The sequence below is a fragment of the Dermacentor albipictus genome, chromosome 1 (genome assembly GCF_038994185.2).
Source record: "Dermacentor albipictus isolate Rhodes 1998 colony chromosome 1, USDA_Dalb.pri_finalv2, whole genome shotgun sequence".
In the NCBI taxonomy this organism is placed as follows: Eukaryota; Metazoa; Arthropoda; class Arachnida; order Ixodida; family Ixodidae; genus Dermacentor; species Dermacentor albipictus.
In genome coordinates, this window is record NC_091821.1 from 24,045,595 (window position 1) to 24,071,497 (window position 25,903).

The 25,903-nt window shown below is 48.0% G+C and overlaps 1 protein-coding gene across 9 annotated transcripts in view; it reads right to left on the reverse strand.

The window, feature by feature from the left end:
* Positions 1–1,077: 1,077 nt before the first annotated feature.
* sv (paired box protein shaven) overlaps positions 1,078–25,903 on the reverse strand; it is a 243,189-nt gene continuing 218,363 nt past the window's right edge. For 5 of the 9 annotated variants that reach the window (XM_070539673.1, XM_070539681.1, XM_070539671.1 and 2 more), the window contains 4 exons: positions 23,051–23,164; positions 16,941–17,093; positions 7,926–8,060; positions 1,078–5,616 (listed from right to left, as the gene is read on the reverse strand). In XM_070539673.1, coding sequence (XP_070395774.1) covers positions 5,510–5,616; positions 7,926–8,060; positions 16,941–17,093; positions 23,051–23,164 — 509 coding nt within the window. In that variant the 3' untranslated portion in view covers positions 1,078–5,509. Of the gene's footprint in view, positions 5,617–7,894; positions 8,061–16,940; positions 17,094–23,050; positions 23,165–25,903 lie in introns of all 9 variants that reach the window. The other 4 variants (XM_070539678.1, XM_070539684.1, XM_070539689.1 and 1 more) reach the window with 4 other exon arrangements.

The window sequence follows — 25,903 nt, forward strand, 5'->3', positions numbered from 1 at the left end:
ACCTGTGTTAAATGCGGTGCGGCCCTGCAGATGAATATTCCATTAATAAATATCTTGGTGATACATCACATCGGCCACTTTTTTTTTCTTTTTGCCTAAACTAATGAAAATATCGGATTGAATGCTAATGATGTGTTTCCGTAAACCCTCTTCACGTTGAATCCAATTTATAATTTGCTGCTACTGGCCTCTGCCCCGCATTCACTTTTATAATCCCCTCTTGGCTGTTTATGAGTCGCTGCTTGTAACTGCTTGACGACATCTTTCAGAATAATCTTTAAGAGGAATCTTTAGCTCGGGCCCAACTCCGATGCCGTCTATCCAAACACACGTAGAAACGCTTTTCTGGGATAACCACTAGGCCGATTTTAGTGAAATTTGCTCCACTTGAGAGGAAAAAAAAGTCAAATTCTAGTGACTGTAGGAAGCGGAATTTTTATTCAAGGCGTGAATATTTTAACAAGAACTTTCAAAAAGGGGTAAATCTGGAAGAAATATAGACGCAAGAAGTTTACAAATTCATAGCTTTGCACCAAGAACAGATATCACAGTTATGTCAACTGCATCCGTTAGAGCATCGAAAGCGGACAAATTTAGCGTATCAATTTATATATTACGTGAATTTATTACATCTTTAGAAGGTTTTCGCAAACGTCCTACTCACATTACGGTGGTATATCTGACAGCTTTCTTTATTACATAAATATTGGCCCCTTTAGAAGTACTAGTAGATGCAATTTACAGAACTATGATATGGTCTTTCATTGCTGATTTACAAATCTCTAAACTTGATAGCTTAGTTTCCTGAAAATTCGCAATTTTGAACCATTTTTATTGAAGCATTGACGGCTTATATCGAAAATTCGCTACCAACAGTCACAAGATACTAAGTTTTTCTTTTAAATGCACCAGACCTCATTAAACTTGGTGCAGCGGTTGCCGACGAAAAGTGTTTCCTTTCCCATGTATTTAGATGCGAGTCCCCGAACAAGCTTTCTCGTAAGGCTCGCTGCGAAGAATTTATGATAATCCTATAAGCGCATTCCGCGCTCAAGGAAAGAGAACCAAAACTTAGACAGTATATACTCATCGAGTTTTATTTCACGCAGTCATCAAACCTTGCACACTAGTCACTCAGCCCCGCACACGTACATTTTGTTCAGGCAACCTGTTCATGTACACAACCAAAGAAAAGATACAGAGCCGCGCGTAGCCTCTAGCCGACAGAACATCATTCAGCGTCGAGTTCGTTCAGCGCCAAGCGCAAATTTCTTCTTCCTGTTGTTTTTTTTTATACCTCATTCTCTTGTACAGCACATTGGAAGGCATCACACACTGCTTGAATACACAATAGTCGGTCAACACGAAGTTCCGCTATAGGCAAGGAATGGTGGCAGATGCACGCGAAGAGCCAAGAAATGGAAGGAAACCGTCTGATCCGCTTGACTTTTCACGAACAAGATTTTAAGTTTCTGGATTTATGCATTCAAGTTAGTATGTCACGTGACATGCTTAAAGAACTGTCAGAAATAATTGCGTCTACCGATCAGCCGGGGTACCGAAAAAAAAAATTGACTCCCACCTCTGTAAGCAGTGTGCCATGCTCTTCTTTGAGCCAGCCGCGACTGTCGGGCCAAGAACAGGTGTTGTGCAGAGCACATTGATCAAATTTAAAAAAAGAACCATATATTATCTTTGAAGAGAACAGATTAAATCTACACGCACTTTATGTATATGTGACCGCATTTGAGGAACGTTCGTGGCCTTTCTAGACAGAGATGGACGCTATACGCAAGAGTTCGGCGCCCTGCGAACTCCCAGCAAAACACCGGTATACATTCTTCATCTCCTGAACACACAATAACATTCTTAAGTAGCTGACCTTTACGCAATATTGTCAGGTGTTTACAGTTTGCACTGAGAGCGAAAAAAAAAAAAGAATAGTTTGGTGTGCGCCGCAACCAACTTCATTAATGTAGCTGCCGCCGTAATTTCATGCCTCGGAGTGTCCGCGGAAACAATCGTTCATTTGTCAGAGAGTAACGAGTAGCTCCACGAAATTCGTGCGCCCACGCTTCGCTACCATTTTCGCTACCTTCTCATCAGCACTCTTTCTGTCCGCGTCGTTCGGAAGCGGCGACAATAATTTCTGCCGTCAAAGCTTTAAAGCACACAAAGAAGCTGCGGCGATGCCTTCATCTCACAGCACCTGAAACCATCGTGCCGCTCCTAAATGTAACCAATATCCTCTAAAAAGATTCCTCCTTTGTGTCACTCACTTATATCGCTACTAAAGAAAAAAAATAAAGAAAAAGCGCCTACGGCGTGATGTCTATATACAGGGTGTCGTTCTTCATCACAGGGTGCAACTCTCAGAAACAATAAGATGAACAAGAACAAAAAAAGTACGAATACAAACGCGGCAACACAAAGCACGAAAAAACAGGCAATAAAGAGGAAATCAGAACACCACATGAAAGCAACAAAAACACGACGCGTATTGTATGTTGTCCTCCTTCAAAATACCTTACAACACACAACATGCCTTTTTTGAGAGGGAGGGGGGATATGAAGTGAACATCTGCCATGAGAAAGACGAGGGGATTTCGCATGTAGAGCGGGACGATACGCGGCTGCACGGAAGAACTCCGCGGTCACCGTCTGCAATGTCACACGCGGCATCATTCGTTACGCCCTAACAAGTGTGTATAAGCGCAAGCCAAGAAACGAGTCGCACACACAAGAAAACTCGCACACCAAGCAGACACAACCACGGCGGAAAGTAATAATGTACATCGTCTCTTTCGCGGGTGAACGGCTCTCTCTGTCCTTCGCGCCTCTACTCACGCGCCTCTTCCTATCATCTTCCGTCATAGGGTTTGTATAAATTAGTAACACATAATACACATTCGAAAAGCATGCCACTTAAAAGGGGTGAACCATATGAACTATACAATGAACTGATCTACGTCGTCTACAGCGAGAAGCCGAAGCGCAAGTCGACTCCTGCGGTTCGGCTTCGTGAAGCGGCTGCATGCTTCGCAACCGACGAGGACGAGAGCTTGGCGGTACAGCGGCGGCTCGCGGATGTTCACCAAGGAAGGCAAGGTATTGGATGCGAATATTTTCGGCCTTCCAGCAGGGCCTCCATGTTTTCAACCTTCCTTCCTTTCTTTTTTCTTTCTGACAAAAGCCACTATACCAGAGACTTAATATTATTTTCGCCAGACGTCGGCCAAATGATATCTTCTTCAAACATAACATCTACTGGTACCTTTTCGACCGGACTAAACAAACTCTGAACGTGTCGTTTCTCGAAGCTGTCGATATACGACGTCCGACGCGTTATTCATCCGTAATGTTCAGAAAAAAAAAAGTAATGACCTGAGCTAGCCGCGAATGAAATGCAGTTAAAATTTACGAATCTCCAAGCCAGTTGTCTCGTGAGAACTTTATTCGTTTTCTCGCGCAGTATAGTAGCCGGCGCCTAAGACAATGTAAGAACGATGAGGAGCGCAAGCCACTGCCGCTGAACTACGAAGCTCGCATCCCAGCTCTGCGCCGTCGTATAACAACATGCAGATAAGCAACAATATGCACTTGGCCATTGGATCGCTCTTTTTTTTTCTTTGCAGGAACACGTCATGATAACGTTACAGCGAATACATTCTTCTTTTTCTTTCTCTCTCTCTCCTTTTCGTGTGGTGGCTGTGAAACTGCGAAATTACTCCGCAGACAGGTAAACGTGTGCGTAGACAAACGTAAAACTTTGAGCAAACCGTGGCGTGAGACCATGTAGAATCAGCAGCGTCGCCGTCGTCCGGAACTACGCCTTGTATGATACAAAGTAGAGCGGCGACGTAATACCTCTTCTGCGTTGTGTTTCGTTTCCTCCGATAAATACACGCAGTGCTATGCCGTAAATAATACGCACGAGGACAGTCCTCCAGAGGGAGAAACAAAAATAAAAACGAACAAGGGAGGGAGGGAGCGAGGGAGGGAGCGAGGGAGGGGGTGGGGGAGAGGGTACACGGGTAAAAAGCTGTCGATGTAAACTAATAAGCACAGTTGATGTAAGGATGGATAGAAATATCCTGGCGACCAGATCAAGTCACACTTCTTGCGCCACAGCGTATGTGTTTCGTTTTTTTTTTCTTATGTCTCTGAGACGTGGCGGCGAAGATGAACGTTTTACACCAACCACCAGCGCTTGCCGCGGGAGCGACAGACACTTCTGAGTGCCAAAAGCGGTCGCCGCGTGGCTCCTTGCGCCTCAACGCGTGTTACGCACCTTAAAAATGCCCACGGGCCGATACTCAGCAGGATTCCCCTCGTTGTACTAACGCACTTGACACACGTGCATCACACTTTCTGCTGGCATAGGTTTCTCGCACAGTATATCAAAATCAGTTCCTTTATTTCAATTATATATAAGACTGCCTATGTGTTGTCATTCTTTTTATCTTCTTTTTTAAAGAAAAGAACTGCTCAACTCCCGCGCAGTGACAGAACCTGTCTTTATTGAGGGTTTAACTAGTTACTGCCTTAGCGCGTTATGCAAATGGCCAGAAGGAAACGTTTGCCGCGGAAATCAAAAGTATTTTTTTTCTTCCTGCCACCTTCACTTTTCTTGAGAACTGATTTATCGCGCCTGCCTGCTTCACTTAACTACTTTTCACGCGCAGTGATAGTTTTTTCGCTGCTGAAATTTGACAAAGGGCCCTAAACCATCTTTAGCGAGATCCCACAGCGGAACAGCAGCAGCACGAGGTGGCGCTTCCACGGAGACCTGATGCGCAGATACAAATCGGCGATCCATGGAGACCACCGGCTATCGTGTCGCCATCGCAAAGGCATTGGTCGCGGGCGCGCTCATCCAGGCGGGGAGCCACGCGGCTGCTTTCGCGGCGTCAGAATGACTTCTGGTAGTCGTATACGCTCTGGGCGGCCACATGTGTATTGTACATCGCCTCGCCTCGCGCAGCCGCCCCGCGCGTTCAATGTGGCGCGCCGCTGTCGTGCCGCACACACGACGTGGTGCGCCGGAGGCCCCCGTTAAACGTCGTCGCCGTCGTCATCGTTCTTGCGCGTCACGCGCTTCGCACAAGTCCAAAACAGTCCACAAGGCGGACACAAGATCTTTGGTTTTCGCGAGGAACGGATCACCACCGACGCGCGGTTCTCGCATCGACGCGCCACACTCGTCCGCCGGCGGCTGCCTCCGCCGCGGTTTCCTCGTCCGTCTGTCCCGATCAGGCACCATCATCTCCACGCGGGGAACGACGCAAAAGTTGGCGGCCAAGTCCGGAGCCTGCGCAAGATGGTCGCCGCCGTCACCGCTGCCTCTGCCGCCTCGGCCTTCGGGCCTCAGGTCCGTTGTTGCGCTCTGCTGCACTCCGCAGTGCTGCACGAGTGAGCGGAGCAATGGCGGAGGCCTGCCGGCGGCAGAGCATGGGGGGCGTTGCTGTCCCGTGGACGCGGTCGGCGGGCCTTAGGCGTCCCGCAGGTGTCAGCAGCGCTCGCCCTTGTACGCGTTGGGGCTGAGCGGACCCGCACTGCTCAGGCCCGTGCCGGCCGACCCGGTCCTGGCGCTATGGGCGTAGTAGTAGGACGGGTCTGCAATGAGGGAACAACGGGGAAACGGAGGAGAAGAAAACAAGGGCGTGGCGGGTGAGATATACGACCAAAGCACAGGCATCCATCACTGTTTTTCGTACGATGCGAAAATGTTACTGAAAATATTGCAAGCATGCTTCACCGCACGGCACAGCTCTATGAAGGAGACGGTGTCATGCCAATTTCTGCAAGACTTGCGTCATTGTCGAGATAATGTAACGATTATATTCCAACGTTATTCCTTTTCACGCTTCGTCAGTGGTCAGAGCGCTGCTCCGCCCACGTTATTAACGGGATCGACTGGTTGTGAACTGTGACTGATAAGACAGGAATAATATCGAACGAGAAGAATCCTTACATTATTACAAGAACATGTAATGCGGCGAAGCTTGACAGCAATATTTTGAATTAACTCTCTTTCCACAGAACATCTTTCTCCCCGTTTTTCTTGCTTCATGTCCCACATATGCGTACTGACCGGCTTTAATTGCCTCGTCCATGCTACTTACGCAAAGGCGATATATCAATTGACAGACAGGAACGCAAAAGACACACGCGACGGCACCGTTCCAAACCCTTTCACGAAGATTAGTCCGCATTTCCAGACAGAACAGCTCTGTTCCGCGTACTTACACAAAGCATGAAGAAAATGGCAGTTATCATTACAAATAAAATACGCGCGCCGGTGCAGGCCTACATACTTGCACAAACATTAATCCTGAATTTGGAAGATGAGTATTACGCTGATAAGTGACGTTCAGCCGATTCACAAGGCAGCCTTAAGGAATACTTTCAAGCGACGTTTATATATATTGTAACGGTAACGAAGAACGCCGCAAGTGAAAGAAGAGGAAGAGAAGGGCAAGGCAAAGAGAAGGGCGTGTCTTTAAAACTTTCTTCTCTAAACATGGAATGCGACACGCTGCGGCGTCCCTTCAACATCCCCAAACAAATGGACAGGTCGAGCGTACGAACCGCACCATAAATGACATCATTTCTTCCTACGTCTGTCCCATACACGACGCCTGGAATGACTACGTCGTTGCTGCGGTTTTCGCCCTACACGCGTGCCAACAGGAAGTCACTCGCGCCACGCCGTTTCAGCTGCTCTACGAGGGGACGCCAAGGTTACCGCAAGAACACCTTCTTGGCTTCGACACGTCTCTGCAATAACGCTCTGCAAAAGTGGACTCCAACGAGACCGTGCGCCAGGCTCGCCTCCGAGCTCGGCTAGTAATATACTGCATCATCAAGCGCGTTTCAATACGTCTTCTCAGCAAAGTATCTTTCCAACTGGGTGATTTAGTCATGGTTCGACGGGCACTGCTTTTACCTTGACGCTGCGAAAAATGTTTCTCCCGGTTTTCTGGCTTTTTCCGTGTTGTGAAAGCTCTGGGTCCTGTGACGTCTCGTTTAGCAGCGATTCCTGAACTTGATGACGACCGTCGCAAACGCACTTTTCCTACTCATGCCAGCCATGTGAAGCTTTACGTCCCTCGTGAAACCTCTGATGGACGCCTATCTGACTTCTGTGCGAACTCAAAGGGAGAGGGGGCGGCGAGAGTAACGGTAACGAAGAACGCCGTTAGTGAAAGAAGAGGAAGAGAAGGGCAGAAGACGGTGCAACATATAGAAGGATAGAGCAGCAGTGGGTCAAGGGAATAGTTGGTTTTTGGAACGGCTGAGATTCGGGCATGTCGTGTACCGCTTGGAGTCCGTTAAAGGCGTCGGACTCCCGTTGAAATATGTATACTCGCAATTTCAGACAGCCTACGACTACTTGCAATATTAGCATTAGAATGCACGCGTGGGATGCAACTCGAATACGCTTGAACTGCTTGCTGAAGCGCTCATCATGCCGACAACATTGACGAAACAACTTTTCTTTCTCTTCAGGTGTCTTCCAGTAAGCTGGAATGTAGCAGTACTGAGGCGAACTCCAAGCCATGTTCTGCACATACCCGTAACCGACCATTACAAACCACGAGTGACGATTCTACCCAATTCTACGCGTGTTCTTGCAGAAATCTTATAGCTTTATTTACTGGTTACAGCCAAGTGTACACAATAATGTGCGTTATACTGTAGTCCTTTACAAGCCGTTAATCAACTAAATGTTGATGACGATTCTGACCTTTAGTGTAAGTTACTCTACGCTTGTGCATTTGTGGTTTATGGCGTTTATGGGCAAAGGTTTTCGCGGACACTGCAGTGATGGAATCCGTGACATAATCATTACGCGGAGAGGAGAGAGGTGTAAAAATAAAGGCAAGCGGACCCAGGTAGGGCGCACTCGGGGGCCCACTCACTGATGATTCCGCTGGAGCCGTAGCCGTAGGCGCCGTATGCTGCCGCCGAAGAGTACTGCGTGTAGGGCGACGCGTAGGCGTAATCGGCGCCGGGGATGCCCGCCACCGCAGAACTGGCAACTGCGCTGCCCGTCACTGCAAGAGGAAAGAAGCGAGCGGGACGGTGAGGCGAAATCACCCGAAACGACGATTTCAATCACAGTACAGCCACACTCGAAGACCAGAGATTGGCCGTCACTAATCGAATAGAGCAGCGGGTACAACGTGAAACGTACGGAAACAAGTCTATCTTGTCATGCACATAAAAGAAGAAAAAGATCTTAATCAATTAGGTTCAGCGGAAATACGCAAGGTGGAGTAAGATTATTAAATGTGGGCATTCACCTGAAAGTAGCATGAAACTCAACTGCGAGGCTTCTCCAAAAGGAAAGCCTCGCAGTTGAAGAAAAATTCGGCCTCGACAGGGGTATCGAGCCGAACAGCACCCAATTTCAAAAGCACTCGCACCACTAACTGAACAGCTCGCTGGACGAGGGCAATCTCTTCGACGACTCAAACGGTTAGGCAAAATTACCGTTTCTTATCACTTTCAGGTGGATGCCAGTTGCTGCTCTAAACATAATAAAGCGTTGAGGGCACTGTATTATACCCGGCTCACTTTGGTGTATATCGCTGCTACAGCAGGCTCTAAAAGGGCACTAAAGAGAAATACTAAAGGAATTAAAGCTACCAGAGAATTCACTCAAAAAGCTGTATCTGCATTTTTCTAGCGGCAGGAAGGTCGATTATTAGCGGTAAAAAATCAATGCCAAACATTATTTTCTTTAATACCACGCGCCCGAATCACGACCTCAGCGATAAGCCACGGATATGGTGACATTTTCCGCCCTTTCTGAGACCATGCATTTACGGAGGAAAAGTCGCGAAAAAAGTTTCTTTTCTTTCTTTTTTGTTGAGCTTACTTCTGAATGCAGTGTGATTCTCTATGTCATTAAACAATTAGTTCGCCCTGATAAGACATTCTGTAAGAACGTACGACGCCACGGACACCCTGTGATCGAGGTACAAGCTGGCATCGCCGCCTGTACCTCCAGCTTTGTTTCGGTTTGTACAGCAAGACCGACACATTTGGCGCTACGGAGGTGCAGCCTACCAACATATAACATATGTATCTTTAGTGTCCCTTTGACGATACTCTCTTTTATGAGTATGCGCACATGCGAATAGCCAAAATTGCAGTCACTCCGGGATGCGTGCATGCGTTTTAAGCGGTTACAGCTTTGCGAAGATACACTTGACTAGAGTGCACGCTGACGTCAACAAATATGCACTCTAACAGACACTTACTGCCAACTTGTCAAATGCAACATGTTCCTCTCAGCGCGTACTTCTCCCAAAACGTACGTATAGCGTACACGGGCTCAAATGCGTGCAGACCATACGGGCTCAAATACCCGATGGGTGTATATAATACAGCGCCGAGATATCAAGGAGTTAATGTGTGGAGGGGCAAATTTCGTCCAAAATAAACTTCTGAGAAACTATTAGCGCAAAACAGCGAAAAAGAGCCAAACGTGTGTATCCGCATTTTTTCGCAGTTTTCTTTCTTTTTTTTTTTTTAGTGCATGCGTTGCAAGAGAATATCGCGGATTAAATATTTGTCCACTTGAAATGGCAGAACTGCAGCGCTCGGATTAAGAGAATATATGTGCTCGCTACGGCCAGTATACCCACAAGCAGCGCCAGTGGCATCATAGAACACTCTGTTCGTCATTATTCTCCTTTTGAATATTTCTTTTATAATTCTCCGCTTCTGATGCGTTTTTTTAGGATGCCGCTAAAGATGAAAGCCACCGTTGTTCGACTTAACTGCGTGGGAAAACCACAACTGCTCCAACCGGGAACCATCTGGTGGTCCTGAAGCGCTGTACGGCTATTACAGCGTGCAACTATAAAAAAAGATCCGAGGACATCTAAGCACTTCTTATGAGTTGCGAATGCGAAAGCATTAATGCCCATTTGAACGCCACTGAGCGGACCTCCGAGTTATGAACTCCTCGCGGGCAAGCTTGCGCGTCGGAACGCTTGGCCAACACCTCCTGTAGGTAGCACAATTCCGGTGCACTTCGATCCGTGATGACATGATACCTTGGCCAACTGTCATACACTCTAAGAAGAAAAGGAGGAAATGGGGTATTGAGGTTACTCCTTTAGGGGAGCAACTGATCTGCCACAACCATTCCTCCCTTTAGGGGGTAAGTGCGAGGGGATGAACTGTTACTCCCCATGCCGTTACTCCTCCGAGGACTAACAGTTGCTCTTTTCCGATGCTCCTAAAGGGAGTAACTGTCATTATTTCCGATGCCACCGCAAAGGTGGAATTAATGAAATTAGGCATTTACACCCTAATAAAAAAGATTACTGAGCTGAAAAAAAAAAGAAAAAAAAAGTGCCCGGAAGTAGGATTCGAACTGACATCCTCGCGCTCACAAGGCAGCGACTCTAACCACTGCACCATGGCAGATTGGTTGCCCGGTGTAGGATATTGAGACAGGTTAAGCATCGGAATGCAGGTGCAGCAATGTAAAAGCGACTCGTCATTTTGTGTATGCTGTGCGGGGAGAGTGTAACGTTGAGTGTACTTGCAACCATAAGCGAGTGCGAAAAGAAATCTGCCCGAGTATTCTTAGGGTGCTTTAAACTGAGGCACTAGGCGATGTAAACGTGTAGCGAGCTCAAACGGGGCACCTAAGACGACAGAGACGGACAATTGCTCTGTCGCTTAGTGTTTCCCGTTTGCGGTACACATAGCTTCAGTTAAGTTCGTAATCTCCTTGGAACGAAAGGGACTTAGGTACTATTGACCAGCAAAATCTGGCAGTCTATCAATTACTTGCCCGTTAAATGTGTATCGCTCACTTATGGTGTGCGCACGAAGGGCATGGCTCATCCCATTCCAACTTAAAATTTCAGGCAATTTTCTCACGAAGAGACAAAGTGCTGCTTTGCATGTAGTTCAATAGACAATGCACGAACTATTCGCGATTTATAGACAATACCGTTTTTGACGCATCACTCCACGACACGCACGAAAACAGCGGAGCGCATGGGGAGTAACTGCTGCCGTTCGTCCTCCCGTTGCTCTCTTTCCGACCAGGGACTAAACACTTACTCTCCGAAATTTGCACACGGCACGCAGATCTGTGCAGTTACTCCCTTCAGGGACGAAAGCGCCCTTTTTAGGACTAACGGCGCAGTTACTCCCGTTTTCCCCGGAATTCTTCTTAGAGTGTAGAATCTAATGGGGACGCTCCCGAGTAAGCCTAGGAATGTTGGCGTCACCGCTTTCGTCACGCTGGGCTTGGCAATGGAAATTTCGGTCCAAGTGGCATGATGTCATAAAGCAGAGTACACAACCCTGCAGTCTATGGAGGCGCTGGTTTAGCCCAGTGGGTGCGACACTCGGCTCTTCAGCGTCGGGTCGTAGGTTCGAAACTCACTACCGCGAACGTTTTCCCTTTGGAATTCTTTTATACCTTATATATGTTTATAGCGGTTACCGAGGCGAAGCACGCGTGGTTAACACAGGCTTCCGAGATCGAGGATCACGTGACGTCGCCGCGACGCCCTCACGCAGCAAGTGATGCGCCAGCGCGTGCAGCAGGGGCACCCTTTCGCCCGCTCTGCTCCGTCGAGGCGCGCACGTAACGTGACGTCACAGCCAATGGGAATTTAGGCACCGTTTCGGTGCAGACGCCGGGTTTTCCGCTCAATGGGCCATTTGATGCTTTCGCATAAAAAATTCTGGCACCATCTGCTAATGATTCCGGGAGAACTTAAACGGCAACAGGCCGACGCCTGTGTCAGCGCTCAGCGTTTCAACCACGATGCATCCATTCAGCGCCAGTCAATGGTCATGCGCGTGCACAGCAGCACATGTGCTCTTACGTTCTATGTATACCGCGCCGGTACTCAGTCACCTCAGAAACTGGACAGCTGCATGTGCCTCAGGACGAGTGCTCAATTTTCCAACAATAAACAACAGCATGTCCCACTGAAAAACTGCTTCCTCCACTCTCCATTTATGCGCACTACGGCGCTGCTGTTCGCATGCGCTGGTTGCCCATAGTAGTGCGAGCCCTGAGCTTGGAGCTTCGACGGCATATACAAGCAGTCTGATGTTTCCATTGCAAAGCCAGGGCGCGATAAACGTCTGACCATGATAAACACCGCTTCTAGCTATTTATGAGACATTTTCTCACCATTTGGTCGTACAGACTGTCGTGATACCATGGCTATGAGCTCAATGACCTTGTTTTATCGAGGCCATGTTGAAGAGTGGAACCCACTCTTATGCTGTTTGGTGATAAAGCCGATAACAAATGCGTATCATGGGCTACGCATTACAGGCTCCAAAAAAAGCAGGTATTTAGATTGACGACAAATAAGGAAATCTTCTGAGACAAGGAAAGTGCAGCTTAGACGAAAGCTGTCCCGGGTGCTTCGGTGACCATCTCATGGAGCGAATAGCAAGACACACCTGTGCATCGTTACGAAAATTACAGCGGATGTACGCGCACTGTTTAACGGCAAGCCCAAGAAATCGTGTTTGCCTTCTTCCTGGAATTGTGACACATTCAGGGAGCCGGCGCACCATTTTCCCACATTTCTTGTGCGGCAGAGTTCGCCGAGTTATATCTCTGTGGCTTGTTGCCATTCGTGGAGTCATTTGTGTGTTTATCAGTCAGAGACTCGACTCCCACCCTCTCTATTTTTATATTATTTTCGCCCTTTTTCTTTTCTTGGTCTTGCGTGATATCGCCTACAGTGCATCTTTGATAGACACCCGCGAATGGAGCCGCTCTTGCAGCCGCCACGCTATAGGCATACGTTCTTCGGAAGCACCAATTTTTTCCCTCATAAGCTGCATAAGTTGCCTCATAAGTTGGAGGCACTAACGCGTTTGTGACACATACCTTCCAAACCCTAATTAACCAAGATTGAAGCTCCGCGGTTACTAGATATAGATCTAAACGCGCTTAGCCGAGGACCAAGCGGCAGCGGCGACGACGGTCGAATGAAAGCGGTATATTTTCGCGTACGGCCCATAACCACCAGCATACAGTGCAGGAAAATTCTGAACCGTCGCGCTCAACAAGACTGGGCGCGCACTTGAAACCAGCGCGCGAGGGGTGGGGGCTGAACTGGAGGAGAGGGGGGGGGGGCGTTCTTGCGCTTCCTTTCTCACCGACCGACGATAAGCACGCGCTTAAAACGTGCGAAACGTCGACGCGACTTTCGTGTGCGTCGCTGCGGCGGCGGCCCATTTGGGCGAGTGGCGCGCGCTATAGAACGGCCGCGGCTCCGCTCTTCGCCGCAGCAGACGAGGGCGGCACTCGTCGTCGACGGCGCGATATGCAAATCAGCCGCTCGGTTAGCTCGCTCGCGCGCTCTCTCTCTCTCTCTCTTGGCGGCGCGTGTCGTTTTAGGCCCCGGCCACCTCGTTATCTGCGGCTGCGATCGCGCTCCTCCGCGCTGTTTTCCTTTTTCTCAAGCCCTCTCGCGCAAACATGGCCCCGCCAGGCTTGGCTTTCCTGCTAACCTTTCACCGCGGTGTCACCCTGCGGGAAGGGCAGGTCGATATTTGCGTGACCTGGCGGCACGTTGGGCGTGTATACCGTGTATGCATACGCGCTCGCTTAGAAGCGGGTGACACTGAGAAAAAAAAATAATAAAGCGAGTCGCTTAAGAAAGTGCGCTCGGGTTTTTGTTATAGAGTGACACATCACTATGTCGTTCCGCACTATAGGCGAGTGGAAAAACAGAGAAGGAGAAAATAAAATGCTCGCCACTTTGTATGATAGTTATGTTTAGCGGCTGCCTCTCATGCACGTCTGCACTATTCAAGCGGACTGAAATGTAGCCTGTACGTACAACCTTGCGCGAACACCTACACTTTCTGAGTGCGCGTTATTAATTTCCTGATATCCCGTTGTGGAAGGACACCTAGGCACTAATTTTCCTCTGTGCAGGATGGAGTGTGCATGGTGCTCCGCAGAGGGCAAATAACGATGGTGCAGCGCAACTCTTCTGCATGGTAGAACGAAAAGTGAGAAACTAACGCATCGCTCATATATCTTCTAGGATATTATTTAAGGGTTTCGTTTGAGGTTGGTGTTGACTGTACAGACACACCATTTTGGTATACGACTGAGTAATTCCACACGAGCGGTTCGAATTATTCAGTATTGGGTGCACTGTAAGGGTGGCGTCGGCACAGTCTGTCCTTTGTTTTGTTTACTCTATGAGGGGAAAAAAGGCCATTTCTATTTGCCGTATCCGATCGTTCTCACCCCCCCCCCTTTTTTTTCCCCTTCCACTGAACAGAAAAAAAAAGTGAAAGGCACCTCGCCCTTGTAATGGCAGACCAGCTCGGGCTTCTGGGCTGGAGCGAGCCTTACTTGGTTCCACGCAAAGGTGGCGCAAATAACGCAGCCTGCCAGCGCCTATGCCCTTTCCGAGAAACATACCCTCTCCGCTCAGCGCGTAAAAAATCCCGAACCTGAGCGTTAGTCTACAGTTACCATTATGGCATTCTGAGGCTGCAGCATTTCGTTTTGTAGAAATTGAAAAAGCGCTGATACACGCAGACTTCCGGGTGCGTAGTGTTATAGCGGGTGTTTCAGCGAACACTTTAAACATATTTTAAAGCTTGCCTGTGGCAGATAGATCAATTCTAGTTTATGAGCTGGTCTGCTCCAAGCGACGGACACTACTTGCAAAAAAGAAAGATCAATGCATAATCGACTAATTAACAAATATCACTAATTAAACTTGTATCTAGTTACCTTATGGCCCATATTGCAATTTACATATTCTAGCCGTGGAGCTCTCAAGGTGGATCCACTTGGAACGAATTCTCAGGATGACACCAGTTTCGAGATATTAATTCCCGAACTTTGCGGAGAAATGCATTGGCGTTCCAGTTACTTTTGTGCTTGAATGCATTAAACGATGTTTCGGTAACAAAGTAATAAAACACCTCATGAACGAGAACTGTAATATATCTGGCACAGGCAACCTTTAAGAATTTTCGAAAGTGTTCGCTGAAACACCCTCTATATGGACAACCACTATATAGAGTGCGTCCGAATAAATACTCGTAAAAGTTGTTTTTAGCATAACAAAGACGTGAGTGCGTGCAGCTGACGAAAACACAAAAAGAAGAAACCTATTTTATTTAAGTTTCCTTCTTTTGTATTTGCCAGTGCGGCGCTCTTACGACCTTTCGTAATTCGGGAAGCCACCTGATCTAACATCATGAACTCGTTGTTGGCCTATAGTTGGCTCGCTAAAGGACATATTTATCGCGAGAAAAACAAATGTAAAAGCAAGAAAAGAAAGAACGATAGCACTGGCGGATTGTCCATCTACACACTCGTGTCGTCGTTCGTGTGTCTCGCTTTTGTTCTCGTCTGCCTATATGGCGGCAAATATGTCCTTCGCCGCCTAATCTTATACACAGTGTGCGTGCACGGTGGTTGTCGGGCTTGCGACCTCGCCAGCTCGCGAGCATTTCTCATTGCGCGTCCAGCGGCGATGTGCAGTATCGAGTTTGTCTTCGGCCCCATGTGCTGAAATGAAGCGAGCAGGCGAAGGGCACTGCCGCGCGGAAGACGCGAGGACCGCGAACATTGCGTCTTTGCGCACGACCCCTCCAATACGTCGAGCTCGCGCGTGGCGAGCTCGCAGAGGTCGCCGACGGCGCGGGATGGTAAACACGGCCCCGTGCTTTACTGCTTTACATGGTGGGGGGGCACGGGAACGCCCCAGCGGCGCCGGCGGCGGCAAGCAGGCGTGGGAGCGCGCCCAGGGGCGATGTGTATCGGGACAGTCCGCGCATTCGCCACGTCGACCCCGGATCTGCATAATTATGCTGGCGTCCGCCTCGATGAGGCGCACTTCTTTGTTTGCTGCCACTCAACGCGGTCGCGGAGCCCAGGTACTGACATGTCAATTCTGAAGAGAGAGAGAGAGAGAAACAAAAACAAAAACTGAGGGATACACCGTGACGTGTCGACATTGCGCCGCGGCCGATGATCTATGCTCCATAACACGGGCCGCCTGCGGGAAAGTGAAGGCGTTGTGATTCTGGGATACTTTTCTTGGTGCTGTGGAACCTTCCAAGCACGTTGAAGCTTCCCAATACCGTGTTGAAGAACTCTCGAGTTATCCCTTACCATGTCATGCACATTAAAGCATGCGTTGTTGCGTCTGCGTATCTTTTGTGCCAATTTACTGTCCTCACTTAGTGTCATCTACTCAGTGCGAGGCGTTCGCTGTATTTCGACACAGGAATTGTGCAAACTGTAAGATGAAAAGAGAAATTCGAGCGCGTCACACACAGTTCAGAAGCGGATGTAATTATCAGTATTACGCGAGCTTTTCTGGAAGCGAAAATAGCAAACATCAACAAGGATTTACCCCTTTGCGGCATAGCTCGGTGCTAAAGTGTGAAAACACTTTTCTCTCTGTCAGCTTCCATTTAATGAAACTATCTACACGAGCTCTGGAGGCACAGTGAACTAATTTTCTACGAACGCACTGTTGGTGCAACTCAAGCCCTGCAAAGGGTAAGCACGTGGAACACTGGACATGCTAATCATACGTTGCGCCTTTTTGCAAGCGCGGTGCATGCGCTTATGTTCGTAAATAGGTCAGTCCTATTGCAGCGCCCAAAACCGTAAGGTTTAAGAGTCCTCCCTAATGTCACAAATATTTGCGACTGCATTAGCACCTGCGCCTACAGATACAGAAACCAGGCGATCGACGCGCTGGCTTCAGCTAACGCGCTTGCTTGATATTACGTGATAAACGAACAGCGCGTATAGGTGCGGCCGGAACGGCGGCCTGCGAGTCGCGTGACGCTATTTCTCGCTCCAAGTCCGTGTAAGCCGACCATGGGTTCAGCTGCGCGGCTGGCGCCCTCAGTCACTACACGTGACCAGCACTTGCCTGGCGCGGCCGAGAACTGCGAGAAGCTGGAGCCGTAGCCCGGGATGGCCCCCTGGACGGGCTGCAGCACCGTTAGCGACGAGAGCGGGCACGGTGCCTCGGCCTTGGCCGGTGAAGGGCTGCCCTGGATCTCGCTACCGGTCGCCGCGGCCGCTGGGGGAGGGAGAGGGGGGCAGCGTGCGGGACGCCGGCGCAGGCTTAGGGACAGGCAAAGCGCTTTCGGGGATCACACTACGCATGCCAGGCGGGAACGGGCCGTGCCACGCGCACCTCAACGTTCTGCCTCTCAGGTGGCCGGCTCGAGCTTCGTGTCGGCTCTCGGGGCACAACGCACTCGTGCAAGATTACACGGCGTGCGCACGGAAGCCGACAAGAAATTCGAGCAGCACCGCATGCTCGTCTTTCGCCTGTGCATGTCGCGTGTGCTTCGACTGCGACCACCAAGCGTTTCGAGAAATGGCCACTCTCGTGCGTTCTCAGAGCTCGCAGTCTCCGCACCTGACACAACATGCAACGAAACGCATAACCTGAAGCCGGTTTCGTCGTCTTTTTCTCTATTCTTTTATTTCTTGCGGCGCAGCCATCCAGCGTCGTCCATCACATCTTCCATCACGCTTTCATCTGCATGAGGTCAATGATGTTGGTAGCGTGCGAGTGCAATGAACCACGCTTACAGCGGCGCAACAAGGGGAAGCTCATGCGGCTGCAACAATATCTCACCTCTGTGCGACGGCAATCAGAACTTCGCGGTTTTATCGACTTATAATTTTGAGGCTTTTGTAGCATTTTGCGGCTGCTCACATCGAAGTTTTAAGTTTTCTGCACATGTTGCGCGAAAGGTGCACGAAACATGTCCACTAATAAAATGTGGAAAAGGCTGCTTGCCTGTTTAATGAGTGAGAACATTACGTTTAGTGGAAAACGATGAAAACTAAGGATTGTTTCAACTACATTTTGCAATCGCACTGCCTTTCGCGAACCTCACAAAAACGCCGCAGTCGTTTAAAAAGAAAATAATAATAATAATAAAGGTCGTCACCGCCTGAAGCCACACAGTACAGAATTGAAAAATATACTGCGGTGGTCGCACACAAAATCATTCACGGTCCTTATCATTTTCTGAACGCGTGCGTTGATTTCAATGCTCAGTCCACTCTTACGCCCGATAGTGTCTACGCTTTCAGAATTAACGCAGCAAGCTGCGCAAGTTGGTGACAGCATATTCCTAGGGGTGGGCAGCGCAACCCGGACGAAGGGCAAAAGGAAGTACACGCTATGAGCGCAGACTAACAACCGGTTCACTTTTTCGAACAAGTGCTTAAATATACATAGAATGTGAACATGTGATGAAGTGACGCGTACAAGTGGTGAAAGGGTGGCATCCTATCTTGCTGTTCGAAAACTCCATTTCTTTATCATGCAGAAAGATGGAAGTCTGGCTGACGCATGCGCCTGAGTTGGAAATCAAATCAGCCGCGAGTGTGTGGAAGCCAACTTTATGCATGTCAACTCAGGCGCTTGCGTCAGTCAGACTTCTATCTGGCTGCATGATAAAGAAACGGAGTTTATGAATGGCAAGATAGGCTGACACACTTTCACCCCTTGTACGCGTCACTTCATCACGTGATTATATTCTCTGCATATTTAATCACTTGTTGGAAAAAATAAACCAGTTATTAGCCTGCGCTCGTATCGTGTACTTCCTTTTGTCCTTCGTCCGGGTTGCGCTGCCCAGCCCTAGGAATATGTACGTTTTGAGGCATTGTCGCCGACATTACTGATCAGACCAATGAACGGTTTTAGGTAATTTCTTTAAAAAATAATGTGAACTTTGCTTCTAGCACTCATGTGAGCAGCCTATTTGCATACGCCATTAATCTCAATAAGATTTTACCTCTACTTTTGATCAAGGACCAAATTTCGTTATATCGAGAAAAAATTATACATACGTGGCACGGCCCTCATTTCATTCGCAGTGGAAATGACACTCTGGTTTCTAAACAGCACTACATCTCGCAGGACTGCATGCATATAACTTGCTGTGGAACTTTAATTTATAAACACCAATACATTGCAAGCAGGGAACCTTCAGGGTGTCATGCATAACCCTGTAGCTGAAAAGCACACCTTCAACTGAAACACAGTTAGATAAATGCGTTCTTTCACCAAAGCCTTGCACATGAACTGCACTGGATGCCTGACATTGCGTTGGCAAATATTTTATTTGATTACAACTTAGGGTAAGTAACTATTAGGTCGCTTCAGGTCAAGAGCTCACATTTATGAACGAATAAGAATATATAGAAGATACATGAAATAATCCGATTGAATATATGCGAAATTCCGTAGGGCGGGTTTCCAATCACTTCTCGGGTGACACAAGCAAGCGAGGTCACGAAGGAACATAAGACGTATAGCGTTAGTCGCCGCGCTCTTAGACTTGAACCCTGATGGTGGTCATTTTTCGGCTGTGTCGACAGAGATGCGTGGAAAACCAGATGCGCGGAATTTCGCATAACGTCTTGGTCACTACAATAGTGGCTAAGTTACAGAATCAGCACACTGTCTTCGTTAACCGAAAACTGTAAAAGATCCCATGTCTTTGGTTTTCTGATAATGCAATGCCGTTTTTAACGGCTTCCCTCTTACTCGAGACAAAGTAATGATATGGAATGCACACCTGCCAAGTAGCCTCACTAGCCATTAACGTAGAAATCAACGTCGAGCTTTAAATAAGAAATCTTGCTCCTGGTACGCAAATACTTTGAAAAAAAAAAAAAGGCCTGAATATGAGCTGACCTTTCGACGGCTATTTTTGTCTAAAGGGTTGGCGTTTTTCGTTGAGTTTGAAGCGAGCATTAGTCAGTTTTGCAAGGAGCAGTGGAAGGAGTTAGTTGGAAAGGGGCATTTGCAATGCAGTGCTATGTGTTAGGCGCGCTGCCAAGCAGCATGCAGGGGTAGCCGCCGGTCAGAGCTAGTCGCAAAAGCGCCGGAGGAAAACTGCTGCAGGCTTGCGAGAGACAGCCGGCTGCGGCGACGGCCTCGACATCCATGCAGCGTTAACCCTTTCACCCCCCGCACACCATTCGTCGGCTCCTATTTGGTGGCATGTATTTAAAGCAATGTGAGATATTCCTGGAATTGGGCGCATACGCGATGCCGATGGTATCTAACATATGTTGTAGCGCTCCCTGTAAGAATATGACCCGTGAAAAAGAAAGAGAAAAAATCCCCCGACGTTCAAAGAATGGTGCACTCAATGCTGATTATGTCAGAAATACCAGGCATTTGATCAAATTGCCACTTTTCATTAGCATTGTCTGCTAAAGTTGCGTTCTCATCACATTAGCTAATTAGTAGGCATTACCAATGCTAGTTTAAAAACTTAGCATGTATAAATCGAAGCAAAGGTCACAGTCCTAAGGATTCTGTTAGCACTCATGACCCCTTGGGAGAGTCGTTTCATAGGTTTGAAGCTAGTTTATGTAGAAAGATTCGCGATTAGGAAAGCGGCGAAAAGACGCAAGAGGGGCGAAGAACGAAGGAACACAGCGGTTTTGAGTCTTTGCGCGCTTTCTCAACGATGAAGTCACCGCAACTGGCCCAGTTCGCCATTTTGTCATGTAAAATGTCCCGTTTTCGGGGCGCTGGCTGATATTATGTCAAAACACTAACCATAAAATATATTAAAACAAAGAAACCTTAAATTTATGAGCAAATTCAGCTATGAAACCCATCATGTGCTTCATTTATTTATTTATTCACAGCAGAATGTTTACAGCCGCGTAAGCTGTGCCAGTGAGACCTGTCTCTCTACCACTGTTTCATGTCTTCCTTACACACCAATGCTCCCGCGTCCCGAACCACAGAACAGTGTGACGCTTATCTGTCGCAGAAATCTCGACGCCCTTCCAGAAGTCGTGGACGACGGTTAGACTTCAAGAAGGCAAGGCGCGGTGGCGCCGCGTTTCATCGCCGCCGCCTGTGCGAGGTCTTCCGAGAATCAACAGTTTGCGCGCTACCGGCGACAAAGAAGAACGAAAGAAAACGTGGAGCGACATCTGAAACGCTTCAAAACAAAGATGGCGCAGAAGAGAAGGCGCGCTGTCCCATCTGCCCCTTTCCGCCCACTTCTTGTCGTGCCTCCGCAGCGAAGCGCGCACGACGCGCTTCTTGACTGACGGGCCGACCGGTGAAGCGACGCGCGGCGAAACCCGGACATCTCGCGTTTCGCCCGTCTTGTTGGCCGCCGCCACTGCCGTCCCGTGCTCTCGTCTTCTCCGCATCACTATCGCGCTGTGCGGGAAAACAAAGAGGCTCGCCGCGGATGGCGATGTGACGGCGGAGGAGGCAGCGGCAACGAACAAGACGCCTGTCCGCTTGAACGCGATCGCACGCGCGTCCTTTTCGCCTCTACTTATGGGGCGCGCGTTCCATGCAACCCCCCCCCCTCCACCCTTCATGTGCGTCCCCCTATGGGAAGAAGACAATGTCGAAGGCGGTTCTCCACGACGTCCCCGCCTCCGCTCCACTCGTGGCACGTTGCCTCGGCAATATCGATTGGCGGCGGCTCGCCAGCCACAATCGCAAGGCCTCAAGAAAAGCTTCTCCGTTTGCCGCCGCCAGCCGCCGCCTTGTCGTTGCTCGACCCTCGAGCCTTACAAGGCTTTCAGCAAGGTAGGGAACGAAGGCGTGCGCAGATGGCCCCCTACGTTGAGGAAAGCACGTTCACTGTCGTCTAGAAACCAACCGAGATCAGAAGCGGCTTTTGTCTTCTTTCCTTCATTTGCCGTTAATGTCTTTGCGATGAATGCCCCATGATCCCAGAATGTAGCAGTGATTCCAACGAATGTCTCGCAGCACCGCCGCCACTTGCATTGTGGATACGCTAAACCAATATGCCGTCAAAGAGGCTTCGAGCCTGAGCGGGCCCTGACCCTAGTCTACCTGCATTGAAAGCTTGACGGGCGAAATATCTAAGGCATCACTTGGGTCCTTCCAGAAACACGTTCGCCGACCTTCATTTCAGAAGCTTCAAGCCCGTCATCTAAGCTCTTTGTAAAGCAGTACTATGCGTCCGATCAGAGTCCTAGGTGACGGACACTTCTAGAGAGAGCGAGAGAAATAAATTTTACCATATGTATGACCATTTTTGATCGCGCTTCGGAAGAGAGTGGCAAAATGGGGTAGCCTAAGGAAATGCTACGACGTGGTCTATAAACGCAAAAAAAAAAAATTGTCACGATCATGGAGCACGGCGTTCAGATTTGTTTTCTTTATAACTGTATTACAGATATCATCAATTTCCGCATTGAGGCAACGCGAGTAGCACAAACCAAAATGGCTACGACCTCATCTAAGGAATCGTCATGTTCCACAAGATATTGTATTTTTATAGTGACTCGTCATGCTCGCTGCAAGCCTGTTTCGGATTTTGTGTCACTAACATTACTCGCATCAGATGTTTTCGTTAGCACGTGAATCGTATTCAGCGGCAGTTGCAAACACACAAACTGGTTAGACGTCTGTAACAAGCATCAAGGTAACGTTCACGAGGTGTCAAGCAGCGGCAGATTACTGTAAAGAGAGCGCAAAATCATGCTAATCGGTTGTTTTACATTATTAATGGTGTTTTGTTAGTCTGTATACACCAAGTCGTGGGGCGTTAGAAGTTGTGGTAAGTTAGTGGACTGCTGAGCTGTCTTACAAGAAGATTAACTTACGCACGCTTCGCTTTTTCTGTTTCTCTCTCCTTCTCTGCTCAGTGTATGCGATTTATTGCGCAGGCAACAAACCAGTGCAGAAATTCAAGCGAATATCCAAAGGTGAGCGACATCGATCTGTCGGTATATTATTATTCGATAGCATCGCCCCATATAGTGTCCACGCTCTCGCTAGCTCTCTATTCCCCAAGTTAGTAAAACACCATGCGATGTGCAGCGAAGAGTGCATCTGTTGACGTATACCCTCGAACTGTGTTGAGAAAAGAAAAAAAAATATTATTTCGCGTCTAGAAGTAAACCCTGCCGCGATCAGCGTGTTCGTTTTACTGATATTTTGTTCACTCAGCATAGTTGCGCAACATAGCTTCAGTGGAGTTTGGTATATACCTGGATGGTAGGAGTGTGGGTTTGGACTAGTTTCAATGAGCGACGCTCCGCTGTTGACAAGGGACTTGACTTCTTGCATGCTGATGGGCGTCAGAGGCGTGAGCGAATTGCTGCCTGTTTGGAACAAGATGCCAGCACACACACAAGCACACGCCATTAGCAAGGGCACAGGCGCTTTCAGGAAGCAACACAAGACAGCTTTAACGCGTTACGACCTCTCGTTCTCGAGAGGGAAATCTCAGTTACCCAATGTTAGGCACTAATAAATAACAATATAAAGGCACCCGCTTCCGTCACGCATGCGGAGCTCTAAGATTTTATTCTGACGAATAAGGAGAAAAATTATTTTCTTTAATACAGTGAGAGAAGAGGCGCGAATAATGTGTTAGCGGCTACTAAATACATGAATGCTAAGAATAACGGTTAAAATGAAGCTTGGAGAAAAGACTATACGTATAGCTTGTTGCAGTTTTTATACGGGAAATAACTCAAATGTAAAGTGTTTTTTTTACACTTTCATTTTTGCTGTCATGAATATTACGCGCGCACTCTGAGTATGGTATGCATCGGGGTTTTTGTGAATCGCATTAGCGATCCTTAACTTTCATTCAACTTTTGTTTTTTTTAGCTCAGGCATGGTGCTAACATATTTGAGTGCTTAGAATATAGCCTCTTCTCTTTCATTTTACTACGCAGGAAGATGAAAACGTGGAGATCTTAATCTTTCAGCAACACTCAACGAGGCCCTTGAAAAATCTGTGGGCTACATCTACTTGAGCAGAAAATGAAGCGTAATTTCATCATAATGGCTACAAATATATATATAGCCTAAAAGCTACAAATATATATATAGCCTAAAAGAAAACATTGCACCCTTTGGTACTTGTCTTCTCCCCAAACAAAATATGACTTGAGTGCCCTTCCTTAACGCTGCGCTCTCGGTAATTTCGGGTCACGAACGGCATGCGCCGTATCAGCGTGGCAAAATGTTATCGTCAAGAAAGTAGTGAGCGCAGAGTGTTAAAGAAAGAAAACGCACGCAAGACAGATTACGATGATTGTTTGGGGAATAAGATAAGCCCAAAGCGTGTATTGATTTCTTTTTTTAGAGTGATAAGTGAAATCGAAGGCATCGAAGTGTCTGTCTTTCTATCATCTATAAGCGTGGTGACGTTGTACACGGGCTTATAGCTCTCATTTTCTGCCCGAGCATAAAACTATAGCGCTGTCGCGTGCGAATACATTGTCTTATTTTCATCTACCTTGATTTGTGATAGAATTCGCTCAGACATGCGTGACAGAAATGTTGTGCCTAAAACTAAGAAGAAGAACAAATTATACAATGTTGCGGGAAATTAATCGCGGAGGATGCACAAATTAAACAATAAATGAAAGCAAAGAAGAGAAGCAAATCCCTGAGAAAGTGTCAGGAGAAAAAAAAAGAAAAAAAAAAGAAGGAGCAGGAAAGCAGTGCGAATGTTATGCAGCCAGCGTGTGCAGTGCGGTGCGCAGCAAATGAAAACCCTCAGACGCCACTCAAAGCGACAGCAGCCCATGCCCATGTGAGGCAGCAGAGCTAAAGCCACGGAGAGAGTGTTGTTTGAATGCCAGACCATCTCTCCTGGCGAATTTTAATACAAAAAAAAACGCTGCAAGGTGTCGTCGTCATGCTGCTGGCGACTGCCCTCGGAGAAGCTGCGCTACCCGTCGGCTTATTGGCGTTAGCATAGTGCAGGCGTGCCTCACCAACACCAGAAAGATAGCAGGAGACGTGCACGTCGGAAGCTCCCCATCTTCGCTTGTCTTTATCACTTGTCATTCGCTCCGTGTCAGAGCGTGACATTGAGCTTTCTTTTTTTTTCATTTTTCTTGTACATATTCTTCTGCCACCTGAAAACAGCGTTTCTGAGCTTTGGCAATGTGCTAGACAAAAAAAAAAAGGGGGGGGGGGGGGGGGGGGCTAGCGCATTCAAGCTAGGGTGCCCTGTTAAATTCGAAAGGACTTGGGGCGCAGTCGTTGAAACATCTATACGTGATATTGCGGAATCTATTACCGATGGCTGAAGCGACGGCGTTTCAATGGCAGAAGAAAAATATGCGACCAATTCTGTGCAGGCTGAAAGAAGCCAGAACGGTGAAATTGAATGCACCCTTAAAACTTGAAACGTAGGCTACACAGCGTTGCCTGTGCAATATGAACCAGAACAAGCATTTTCAATCCTTCAGCCCAAAGCATTCAGATTTTTTCGAGCAATTCAGAATTACGCAGTTAATAACTAAGCTACCGCCGCCCACGTCGTTACGTTCATCATTTTGTGTCTGCAACTTCTTGGGGGACCTCGGGGTAGACCCATTTTCAGATTCATTGATTGATTGATTGAGTCAATTTATCGTCCGAAAGCAGCTTTGGAACCATGAGAGACGCTGTAGTAAGGGGCCTCGGATTAACGTCCACGACCTGGGGCTCATTAATGTGCACCTAAATCTTAGCACATGAGCGGGTTTTTTTCTTCTTCTTTCTTTTTTTGTTTCTCCTTTCGACCTCCATCAACTCGAATCCGCAACCTCGTGCTCAACGCCATTACCACTGAGCTACAGCGGCATGTTAGTCATTGAAAGCCTCAACGGAAAATGATACCGACTACGGCTGGCAGGATTGATTCTAAACTGTTTCTGCTCGCCAGCGCCGATTTCACGAAATTCCTGGCCGCTAGCTTACGACGTCATCTCAACGACCGAAATTGCAGCACATTCACGCCTATAAGCCGTCTTTTTTTTTTTTTTCCCAGCTCGGCATGATTGGCGCAGGCCAGTGTTCCGGCACCATCACTGGCTATGAAACGTGATGCCAAG